Genomic DNA, 12,337 nt, shown 5'->3' with positions numbered 1-12,337 from the left:
TCTCTAATGTGTTTTACTGTCTTGGAGAGGAAACTGCTCCTTCCAGTATTTGAGTTATTCCTCCATCAATTATCACAGTTTTTACCGTTAGACAAATGGTAAGTCTAGAGGTAAAACTGAGGGTTAAAGGGACAGTTCACCCCAAAATGAAAAATATATTTTTCATCTTACCTGTAGTGCTATTTATCTGTCTAGATAATTTCAGTCTGAGTCACAGTGTTTTGGAGATATTGGCTGTAGATGTCCGCCTTCTCTTGAACACAATGGAAGAAGATGGCACTCAGCTTGTAGTGCTCAAAGCGGCCAAAAAATACATTTGAAAAACTCCAGAAATCATGAACGACAGACCTTGTTGTGAGCAGTTTCAAGTAGGATCTATTTTCTTGCACCGCACAAAGAAGCGTGGATCTACCCATGGTTGAGAGGCTAGCATACTAAGCTACATTAACTAAGCTAGCTACCATTACAGTTCAGCCGAGGACGATGCCATTACTGTTTACGCTGTGCGCTGTCATAAACAGGGTCTCTTTAAAAACTTGGTCTTTCACTCAGATGGGCGTGGTTTTGCAGGATGTGGCAGTGCATGAGCTCTGTGACCGTCTCAACCCTGTTTGGGTGGTTGTGAAGTTTTCTGCCAGAAAGCCTTTTGGAAAGTTAGGCCTTTGGTTATACAGTATAAAAATACACTACTACATTTCTCATTGTAAGTTGTCCAAGATGAATGGATCTTGCACATGACTCGAGTTTGCATCCCATGTGTAACCAGTTTTATTTTATGGATTTTTATTTAATTTAAAAGAATATTTTCAGCTTTCAGTTACAGTTTGGTTATGTTTAGGCAATAAAACTACTTGGTTAGATCACCTAAATAAAAAATAATCTCTGTCTCTGAAGTTACAAGTGACGAGACACCCAGTGCGAGCCTACGAGAACTCGCATCAGGCACACAAACACAGTGTGTAACACAGTGCTGTCACAAACACGAGCCTCTCATCTATAAGCAGGCGCATGATTCCTTCTGCAGGGTAGAACGATGAATAGTTCCTACATAAAACTGCTCACAATAAGGTCTGTGGATTATCTTGAGTAACCGGGTCATGATTTTCTGAGAATTGCGGTTGAGTCTTTCAAATTGGCACTACAAGCCGAGGGCCATCTAGTTTGTATTATATTCGAAAGAAGGCAGACGTCTCTCCAGCCGACACTCCAAACCTCGGTAACACACACCAAATAAATCTAGATGGATAAATATCACGACAGGGAAGATGAAATACATGAGCTGTCCCTTTAATTTTTGAAGGCTTAAAGGCCCTTTCACTCTCAGATTTGGAAACTATTCACTTCTTGATGCTGAATTGTCTGCCAGATTTTAATGTTCTTTCTCTCAAGGAGTTGTACTCTTTGTTAAGTGCCATCTCAATTCTATGTGTTATTTTTGTCTAACACCGACTAGTTTCTTCTTCATTTCGTGAACTTTGCAAGATTTACATTGGCTTCTTTATGTGTTTTGATTTGTGTGTGAGATACATTGAGATTTTGTGACATGTAAAGAGTGAAATGTGCCCTATTGACTGAAAAACAAACGAATGAACAAAAAAAACCCCCAAAACATAATGAATAATCAAGAGATCGGACACCAAGTTTTACATTCACTCCTTTCCCTGCCTGCTACCATATACAGACAGTTTCTCACCATGACAACCTGCAGGTAAGACAGAAAGTGAGCTCGGTTTAATAACCGTACAAGAGAGATACTGCAGCGGTACCTTCAAGCTGTGTCGAGTTGGTGGCCTAGTTTTGAGGGACGGTGATTGACAGACCCTGATGGGCAGATTCAAAATGATGGACACATCAGAGATAAGCACAGAGCAGTGTAGACAGGTGGATGACCGCTGATTCCCACTGTGCAACAGTCAGGCTATCATACAGTAACACCTTCAAACCGGTCGGTTCATTGGGGAAATATTAAGTTACATGTCACACTCTTGGCAGAAAGTAAGCCAAGAATCCTGTTGCTGGTGGTTTGTTTTTGTTGTTTCACTTCTGGAGGTACGGTTGCTATAATGCAAATAAAGATGCTTCAAAAAAGTCGGTTTGATTTAACAGCCTTCAAAAACAGTTGACCGAATCATCTTTCTGTTTCGTTCTTTAACAGTTTGCATTAAAAATCCATCCATCTCTTCACACATCCAGATCTTCATTGACTGTTTTTTTTAATCCCAGAACAAACAAACTGACCTTAAAGGACAACACACCTCATACTGTTTTGCTCTGTTTATATGTGCCACCTTTTTTTTAGTTTCAAACAGTGTGCTGTGGACCTTATTTTCCTCTGATAACAGCTTGTTTGTTCAGTTATGGAAAAAATAAATATTTTTGAGTTTGCATTATTACCTCATATTAAAATCCTGGGTTGGGATTTCTTCTCCAAAACTAAATATGTGTCCCTTTAAAGACCTCATTAATATATTCTAAGTTTAGTTTAGCTTCTTGCTAAACAAAAGTATGAAAATGTCAGCGTGAATATGGGCTGATCTGAACTGAAATACTCCTCGCCAGCAGTGTGTAAAACTTCACATTCAATAAAAGTTTAACTGCCTTGACATTAACAAGAATTCAAGCACAACTGCTGATACAAAAACCTTTTTACTTTGCTTTTGGTTGGCTCTGATAAATGCTGGGTTTCGTTTGGTTTCACTGGCTTGTCCTCATGAAACATTATTAAAAACACGTGAGAAGGAGAGAAAAAGGAGACTGTGTGTACATTTTTAAGTGAGAGATCATAAAGAGGACAGGTGATGGGACAGTGAATGCGTCATGGTGTCAAAGATGTAGACAGATGGAGGAGAAAGTAACACAGAGGAAGAAGGACGTCGATGGATGTCTTTGTGTTTGTGTTTTTAAGCAGGTATTCAAAACAGGAAATCATTCTTTCAGCCACCACTTCAGCAGATGATCATCCGATGAGCACCTGCCAACACCTCTGGACATGCATCGCTGTCTTTCAGAGATACCAACAGTTAAAACATTTTTTAATAGAATATCACTACTATAAAAGAAGTCCGTGTGTGTGTATGTCTCTGTTTGTTTGTTCTCTAGGTTCAGTTGAGTTTGTTGTCTTCTCAAGGCTGTGGTGCTTTCTTCAGCCACAAGATAATACTTATGGTTTTTGGCACTTTCAAAATAAAAGGATTTGAAGGATGACCTTGCATTAGTCTGTTCATCTTTGCAGCTCTTCAGAGGCAATATACGTTCATACAGTAAATTGTCAGATAAAAAACGGAACTTGTTGAAAGTTTCTCTTTTTTAAAGAACGATAGAATAACAATATTCAGTACTGATAATCAAACAGAGGACAGAAATAATTTAAAAAGGAGAAAAAAAGAAACAGCACAATGATAAATGACTGAAAATACTGCATAGTACAAATGCCCCGTAGCTGTTTTTGTCTGTCCTGTTTTACACGGTACAAAGGGCCAACAGGGACAGACTGCAACGAGACAGACTCATCAGTTTCTCCTATGACGAAGGAAAAAATTCACCCAAGGAGAATCCAAAACTGACTACCTGCTGTTGCCTCGAGGGCAAAACAAAGTTTGCAGCCTTGTCCTGCCCTTTAAGATCAAGCTCCGAATGGCTGAATCAAAACACCACATGATCTTTGTTCCCTGGAAAGTAGAGAGGTGGCTTTTGGGAGAGAATCGCCGGGCGTTATTCAGGTTCACTACTATTTGTGGTCTTGTCCCACTCTATGCTCTCCTCACTGTGCGTGGGAGAAGGGAGGGCCCCGGTGGCCCCCGCCGGACGCATCCTCAGTCCCTGGAAGCGCCGGCACTCAGGGCAAATGCGGATGTGGCTGCAACCCCTAGCAACCAGGGCAGCCTCCTGTGCCAGTCTGTGGGAGAGGGGTTCAGGCAGTCCGGTGCCCCCGCACAGCTTGCCATTGCTGAGGCTGACGGCGGCAGCTCGCGCCCGACGCTCCTCCAGGGGTAAGGGCCGCGGACGCATCAATGAAGCCGCCCGCCGGCGCCTCACCTGCAGGCTGTCGCGACACAGGACGATCCCCTGGAGCTCCCGCAGCATCTCCTCACACACTGACTGCTGCAAGCACACACACAGGGAGAGAAAGATAGAGGGAGAGGGGGATAAGAGAGGGAGAGAGAGGGAGAGAGGCCAGACAACTCACTGACTGACTGACTTGATCAGGACAGACTGAAGGACGTCACAGACACATAACACATACATCTCATGGTTATCTTTATAAAGTGGGAACAACAGTAGAAATAACAACACATATAGTAGATGTTTTGCTTGTCAGACACATACAGACACAGAACGCACACATTTTATCTCCTGGACTGATGATCGAGTGCTGCATTGGATATCTACAGGATGTAAACTCAAACAATGACAGACATGAAACTGCAGCTCAAGAGCAAAGCAGGAGAATCTAATCATCAATCCACACATGCTGCACACGAGCACGGTGACAACTATACAGACACATACAGGTATAAACCCAAACACACACACACACACGCATACGCACACAAACAAACACAGAGGGTTCACAAGTTAGAGTGAGACATCGATCTGTGCTGCTCAAACAGAAGAAATCACATGAGTTGGTTTTTGACTTTCACATTCTGAACGTTTATTGAATTAAAATCACAGTGTGGAGTCCATTCGAAAAGACAATTATCAGATAATTTTTCTCTAAAGGGATCACATCGGAAATAATTATAACACTGCATGCACGTCTTTCTCTGATGTTTTGCTGGACTGTTTCTTTTTTTTAATGTCGTCCTCTCACTAAAAGGAATGATCATTTTCTGATAAATTTGTCCTGATGAAAACGGACACATGTTGTGTCTAGTCTAGTCCAGATGAAGCTACATCGAAATTTATTGGATTGTATATATTATTCTGAATAATCATTTATACAGTTTTTAGGATTATAATAATCACACACACTATCTGTGTAAACCACTTTAAACTTCTGACAATAAAAAATGCTTAGAGTTGCCTTTTTCTCTGTGTAGAGAAGAAATTAATTGTATCGATGGTCCGTTATTAAAGGCGCACTATGTAGCTTTAGGGAAAAAAACTCAGGAAAATAATATTTACAATATTAATTTAGGTAATGATGCAAATAATGCAGCAGTTATTTGATATAAAGAGCCGCCATCGTTAGGAATAAGGTCCCAGAACACTGTTCGACGCTAGAAAGGTAGCTGCTTAGAAGGGACCTGCTAACACAAACAAAGTAAGTAGTTTGTTTATTCAGTTTATTCAGTTGCAAAAATCAGTAAGTGAATTTTCTTTTCTTTTCTTTTCTTTTCTTTTCTTTTCTTTTCTTTTCCTCAAACTTCTCCCTCAAACCTACATAGTGCACCTTTAAAGTTCTGGTTGACAGCCAAAACTAGTCCGTCACCGTCCATCATTCACCACTGCAGGGATGAATGGCTTCTGGTCTCTAGATGTGCACACAATGCCAGACATCTTTCAAGTAAAAAGATAATTGGATTAAAGCTAAGATAAAACAATCATGAGTAAAATCTCATCGGCAGCACCCTGTTAGCACATATCTCCATCAATACGATCCAGCTACATTCAATATGCTATATTATATCTAAAAATCTATGTAATATATATATGAATGAATCTACTACAGCTATAAATAGAAAATAATCCATATATGCATGTACTCTGAGTGAGGTATAAGTGAGGTATATCTTTGGTTTTGTGCTGGTTATGTCTCATAAGCCGGACAGAGGGAGGGAGACCAGAAGAGGAAGAAGAGGAAGAAGATTCCTGCTACACTTCCTGTCAAAGCCTAGAAGCTCCACGAGGGGGAGGGTACCAGGGAGGGGAGAGGGAGACAAAGCAGATGCAGGTTAGATAGCCCTCTCTCACCTCATTTCCTGGCGCCTGCCTTAACATCCAGACAAACTCCAGCACCGCCATGAAGATAGCCACCAGCAGGCCACACACCAGCACTACGAATATCCCGCCGATGTTCTCCATGCCAAGACCTGCAGACAGCAGGGCGTGTCGGGAGAGGTGAGAGAGGTGACGGGAAGAGCGACAGAAAAAGAAGGCAAAGCCGAAGAAGAAGCTGACGAGGATTAAGCAAAGACAAACCTTTGGCACGGTGGTCCTCCTCCTTTGGACACTTGCCACCATCCCACCATTTCCTCTTAAGGATCTCTAAGCGATTGTCCTCCTGCATTTTGAGGATGGCCAGGTCAAACTCATCACGGTACACCGAGCCTGCGGGGGAAGAGAGGTAAAACGCTCACAACTGCACGCAAAATCTCCTCGCTAATGTCCACTGCATGAAAGGGCTCTACTTAACTAGAGCAAAATAGTCTAATACAACAGCGCTTCCTTTGATTAGCATGAAGTCATCCTGATTATGTAAATTATATGGTTGCATTGAATAAAATAAATGTATCCAGGATTTAAAGTAGATTATGTTTAATTAACAATTTCCTTCAACATCTGCTTCTCTCCAGTGCCAACAAATGACATCATCACGACGTCCCCCTCCGATTCGCTGTGGTGAATTTGAAATGATGTCACTCCCTTAGGAAACTTTTGTTTCAACAAAAAAAAAAATCAAGATTTCAAATATAAGATTAAAGGGCTCTCAGTGTTCTGTAGGTCATGACACAGTATGAAACATCATCCAGTAAAGACTGAGTTTATCTCCCCTTTATAGATCAAAGGCAGAGAAATTAATCTTGTTTACTTTAAGGTAAACGCCTGCAGTTTGACTCCAGCCTGAGATCAAAGTGTGTGTGAAGCCTGTGTTTATTTCTTTCAGAGCAGCCGCGGAGTCGAGCAGAAACAGTTCCATGTTCAACGGGAACAATATTTCAAATTCCCTTTCTCTCGTCTTTCTCTCACTTCTCCCATCACAGCGTGGAAACAGCCGCTCTATTAAAGTCTGGCACGAAGTCTCTTTTAGTTTCTCACTGTTTGCATCATTTTCCCCCATGATAGCAGCTAATGGTTCGGCTTTTCCGGGGCTTTTCTTTCAATTACGCTCTCCATTGTGACGTTTACGGTGTATCCTCCAACTAATGCCCCTGCTCTCTCTGTTCTCTTCTTCATAGCTTCGATGTGAATTATACAGTATATTCCAGAAAAAACACGAGCTTTTCTTCATTCTACGCTGAACTTCCTCTCCCCTCTACTTCTCCAATAAACTTCTTCTGTCTGAGCTGCTGATATCCATCAGGTCTCCCACTCTTCTTACTTTTAATCCTTCTGTCCCCATCATCTCCACCCAACTCACCCAGTGGCATGCCGATGCCGTAGCCCTTGGTGTCCAGCAGTCCTCCGATCTGAGTGAGGTTGCAGTTCCTCTGGCGGTAGTACTCGTTCATGGTGCTCTCCAGCAAGTAGGCATAGTTGGAGTTGAGGACACGGGCGATGCCCTCCTCCGTGCTCTTCACGAACACGCTGGGCTGCTTCGAGTGCATGAAGTTCCACATGCGCTGGTAGGTCTGGTAGCGAGAGTTCTGCAGAAAAGTCAGATGTGGGAGAAAAGAAAGTCTATCAGTCTCAGATACATATTTTTTTCTGTTTCGGAGCAGTGAAGGTTGGTTTTCATTTATTTTTCATTTCCTTGACTGATGGGTTTATTCAAACGCTCTGATTTGTCCTGCAGTTAAATGTGAATGTTTTTCTTTGGCACATCTTTTTCCACCTGAGTTTAAAACAGAATCTTCACTTAACATCGCGCCCTGTCCTCTTCTTTCACTCGGCCTGCCTTCTCTGACTCATTCAAGGTCCATTGGATGTGAGAGTGCAAAGAAAGACGAGGATAACGTCTCTCTTTTCTTCCCATATCATCCCTCACTGTCTCTCTCCCTGTAACACACTCTGTTTCTCACACTCTCTCTCTCTCTCGTAGGTCAACTCTGAGAGGATGAAAGAGGACAGTGTGTGCCTCTCTCAGGGCCCCGGACAGTGCCCCATCTCCCCAAGGAGAATGATATTGAATGGTTGTGGCAAGGAACAGACAGGAAACAGATAAAACCTGTGGTTAAAGGAGGAAGACAGGAAGGACAGGAAGGTGATGAGGACGATAACATCGCTGATGGCCCATTGATCACTGCAGGCTCTTAGGTGAGTCGGTGCGTATGTGTGCTGCTTTGATTTAAGAGTACAAACAATCTATCACAGGTAATGATGTGTTTAACCTCTGACCTGGAAGAAGGTCATTGTGGATCCTCCGTGCATGGTGCCGTACTCGATCGCCGTCTGATCTGCCAGGTCGTCTACCGACTCTATCGGCACCTCCATCCTCTGGACTGTTAGGAAGGCAGCCAGGTTGGCGGTGTAGGATGAGATGATGATTAATGTGAAGGCCCACCTGTGGAGGGAAAGCAGGGGACAAGAACATATGTATTCACCTATAAAAGTATGTAAATGGGCAGGTTGCTGTATGAAGATAGATTGTCTGGGTGAAAAGTGGTGGAGGATTAAAATAACTGCGCACCTGAGAGGAGGAGACACGGCAGGATTTTCAGTGGATGGATGAATGGGTGGGTGTGTATGGGTAAAGGTGACAATGCTCGGTTTGGATGAAGGGAAGTGAAGTTTTAGCTGCAAAGGCAGACATACACAGACAACAGCTGCGTTTGCACGGACCCTAATATACCACTTATAATCAGAATAAATGCAAACTCAGTTGGAAAAGACTGATCTGATCCAGCCTGATCTGAATGTAGTTTTCGATCAGATCAAGAGTTGGTTGAAAGGCTCCAAACAGAAGTTGTTCAAACAAGTGTTTGAAGAAGGGACCGAAGCCAGAATCCACTGAACCACTGACCAAATCAAGAACTGCTGGAGAAGTTTGAGGGCAGCCTACTAACCCAGACAGACTTATTGATGATCTGATGGGAGAGAGCGACGATTGGTGAACATGACTTCCTACAGTGTCGATGTGGGGTTTGAGGATGACTCGTCTGAGGCTACTGTTCCTAACCAAGAGGAATGCAGCTTTACAGTAAAGTTCAGTCTTGACTGCTAACGTCACAACATTAGCTAACGTTAGCTAAATAAGCATGAGCGTGAAAAGTGTATTGACAGACTAACAAATTAATGAATACACTTAATATTCTCAATATAGCTGGAAAAACCCTTCTTCTTCTGTTATATTTCCATCAGATGAGATCCTTCACAGTGGACTGAACCACTTTGCGCATGTCAAAAAAAGTTATATTCTGATTAAATGCCTGGGGCATTTAAACACACATCTTTATTACATCACTTTTTTTCTCGTAAACAGTTAAGTTAGAATCTCTAATCAGAATGATTTCAATCAGATTAAAGAAACATTCTCCGTACAAACGCAGCTACTGTCTCATGTATGCACATGCACACTGCCATCACTATCTCATCTCGAACCCTGATGTCCTGAAAATCTGAAATGAAGCTTCACATCAAAGATGAAATGCATTCCATGATGGAGCAATATGCACAAAATTAAATTGAATGTGTGGATTTGAAAGCTGCAGAAACATGCACTCATGTCTGTACTGACCAGACGCCACTGACACAACGCGTGGAGAGAGCTCTGGGAGCAATGGTGGATCCTTGCTGCATGAAGCCTCCGACAGGGAACCAGAAACTGTTGCCGAGCGAGTACTGGTTGATCAGCAGGTTACAGCGACCTTTCAGACAGGGGTGAGGGTTGTACCACTCATAAGGTGTCAATCTGGGGAGTCAATGGAGGTAGAATCAGAGGAGGAACACAGCCAGCAAGAGCAGGAATGAGAGTTGGATTAAGCATTCTGACGAGAGCAAAACTCAGGAGACAGAGAGCGAGAGGAGTGGAGTGGAAAAAGAAAGGCAGAGATAGAAGAGGTGCAAAACAGCTCTAACAATCAACTGCAGCACAAAGTCACCTTGGCTCTCCCGAGAGAGAATCAACCCGCTTTTCTTTCCCCATGTGCTGCCTACTTAAACAGCGGGGGTGAGGGAAATGTAATTGGTATGTTCGAGTGGTGCTGCATGAAGCTGAAGTTATGTGACAACTCTGTTGCGTGCTAAAAAAAATTGTAGAATTTTCTTCGGATCTGCTGAAAAAGTATTTAGGGTTTATAAGGAAAGTACATTTAAAGGATAACGTCACACTTTTTAAGCACACAGTGAGTAATTACTGTAGCTATTGCGTTGTTGCCATATTAATACCGTAAATATGACCTTTCTGAGTTCGATTTTTTCCCTGAAACTACATAGTGCACCTTTAAGCAACAACCATTACTGTTGAAAATCTACCTTTGTGACTCGTGCGGAAATGTCCTCAGACAAGCTAATGTATTAAAGGTTTATTCATGATAGGTTCAGGCACCTTTGCCTACTTCCTTCCTCATTCTCTTCTTCTCTTTCCTGGAAGTTACAGTGACACACGACCAAATGAAAGGCACCTTGAACAAAATTGCAGATTTCAACGTTGGAATAAAGTAAGAACACTGTAAAACCTGTGACGTGACTTTACTTAAAAGAAGCGAGGAAACCGATTACCTCAAAATCACCAAGTAAAACTGGTTAAGCTTGTGCAACTTTTAATATTAGTGTATGTAATCATTCCTCCTGTTCATAAATTCAGTGGGAAATTCTGTGTTTGTGTTTCCTGAGCTGTGGAGGAGAAATAATATCACAATGAAGGAATATCATCCCACAAACTGACTGTAACATCAGTAGCGACACACACTTGATTTGTCCAATACAGACTGCTGAAGCCTAGTATTGCTTTTTTGCAATTTCCGCACAGAAAGGGGATTTAGTTCCTGTCTCTTCAACTGGAATTGCATTAGGAAAAGATCACTTTTGACCAGAAACAATTACTGTTGTTGTTCATGCGACAATTACAGTAGAGCACCTATAAACTCTGTTCAGAGAGGTAATACATCTACCTGTCTGGGGAATGATAACTTGGTTTCAGTTGGTGTTACATAAATACATAAGGTGTCTTCATATGATAATTTAATAATATTTCCATTGTATAAGCAGTGATATTCTATGCCAGTTCCCTCCCTGACCAGCAGGTGTCAGTATGACGCTGGAGACCCACCGCGGGGAGGAGAACAGCTCTTTCTCCGTCGTGTGGAGGAACTAGAGACTCAAGAGAGGTGAGGGAACAGACACCTGTTTCCTCCCGCAAACAAACGTTTTTGTGTTCTTACTCTCTGCTCTGCCCCCCCTTTATTTGTGTCTCACTTGATCTCTGAGTGTGTTTTACTGGTGAGCTCTTTACCTGGCCACCAGAAAGAGGACGCAGCTGACAGCCAAGTAGGCCAGGAGCATGAAGAGCCAGACTCCAGGGGAGAAGGGATCCAGGAAGGAGAAGTAACCAGGTCTACGTCCCTGAAACACACAGACACACACACACACACACACACACACACAGCGAAGGGGTTAATATCATTAAAGCCTGCGCAGACTGCAACACTTTGATCGTGTGTTCAAATCAAACAAGCCGACGCAACATGGCCTGTGGTTGAACCGGGTGGTGGGAGGTTAAATGCTTACTTGTAGAGGTGCAGATGAAGTAATTAGCATGTGAAAGAACCTCTAAATCTCTTACGTCACCTCTGTACAGTGAGTACCGGGATTAACTGACGTGAAATGTTGCTGAATTTCAGTGTCGATTCTTTTGCCCCAGGCCCAATTTGGTCTCTGTTTAACAATTTAACAATTTAGAGCCGCCTGTGTAATTTGGAAAAGATGAAAAAGGTGACTGGGACAGTAAATAAAGGGATTTTGATGTGATAAGCATAGCTTTCCCTGTCCTAAACTGATAGCACTATAATTATATGAATCTCATTTGCATGTAAACATTCAGATCAACATTGTATGAAAGCACAAACTCAGTCTCCCATGAATTGTCAACACAGTGGCACAGGGCTGGGTATTGATACAACATCGCAGATAAGAGGTTTTATTTCAGGGATTCTGGTGCTGAAAAAAAAAAAATCACTGAATTAATGGTCCTAACAACTTCCTGTTAATCGGTATATAGCATGCTTTCACATGAAATTACGTTTGATAGGGCCAATTAGAGGTCATAATTATTAACAACAGCAGTCATCACAAGGTTGCACGCAGCACAGACAGAAAGGTCATAAAAGCAAGTAAGCCATTACAGCTACATTAAAAACAAATTCATTTCTGTGACCCAAGTTGACGTCCTGTATGGCTGGGAGCTCGGAGAGAAGAAAAAAAGGGGAAGAGGATAATAGCTTTGGCTAGCTGTGCCAAAGCAGCTATGTATGGGTTTGGACTGGTAACCAGTGGTAGAGGAGATAAAGTGGGTTCC

The 12,337-nt window shown here is 42.4% G+C and overlaps 1 protein-coding gene across 1 annotated transcript in view; it reads right to left on the bottom strand.

Moving 5' to 3' along the window:
* Nucleotides 1–3,711: 3,711 nt before the first annotated feature.
* grik4 (glutamate receptor, ionotropic, kainate 4) overlaps nt 3,712–12,337 on the bottom strand; it is a 156,178-nt gene continuing 147,552 nt past the window's right edge. Inside the window, exons 13-19 of the mRNA XM_073487322.1 lie at nt 11,276–11,385; nt 9,560–9,733; nt 8,221–8,386; nt 7,304–7,529; nt 6,145–6,273; nt 5,917–6,035; nt 3,712–4,101 (exon numbers count right to left, since the gene is read on the bottom strand). Of these exons, the coding sequence (XP_073343423.1) occupies nt 3,712–4,101; nt 5,917–6,035; nt 6,145–6,273; nt 7,304–7,529; nt 8,221–8,386; nt 9,560–9,733; nt 11,276–11,385 (1,314 nt within the window). The remainder of the gene's footprint in view (nt 4,102–5,916; nt 6,036–6,144; nt 6,274–7,303; nt 7,530–8,220; nt 8,387–9,559; nt 9,734–11,275; nt 11,386–12,337) is intronic.

This window comes from Pagrus major, chromosome 2 (genome assembly GCF_040436345.1).
Source record: "Pagrus major chromosome 2, Pma_NU_1.0".
NCBI classification, from domain to species: Eukaryota; Metazoa; Chordata; class Actinopteri; order Spariformes; family Sparidae; genus Pagrus; species Pagrus major.
Note: the sequence above shows the minus strand (reverse complement) of the source record. Positions and strands in the feature narration are given on the sequence as shown.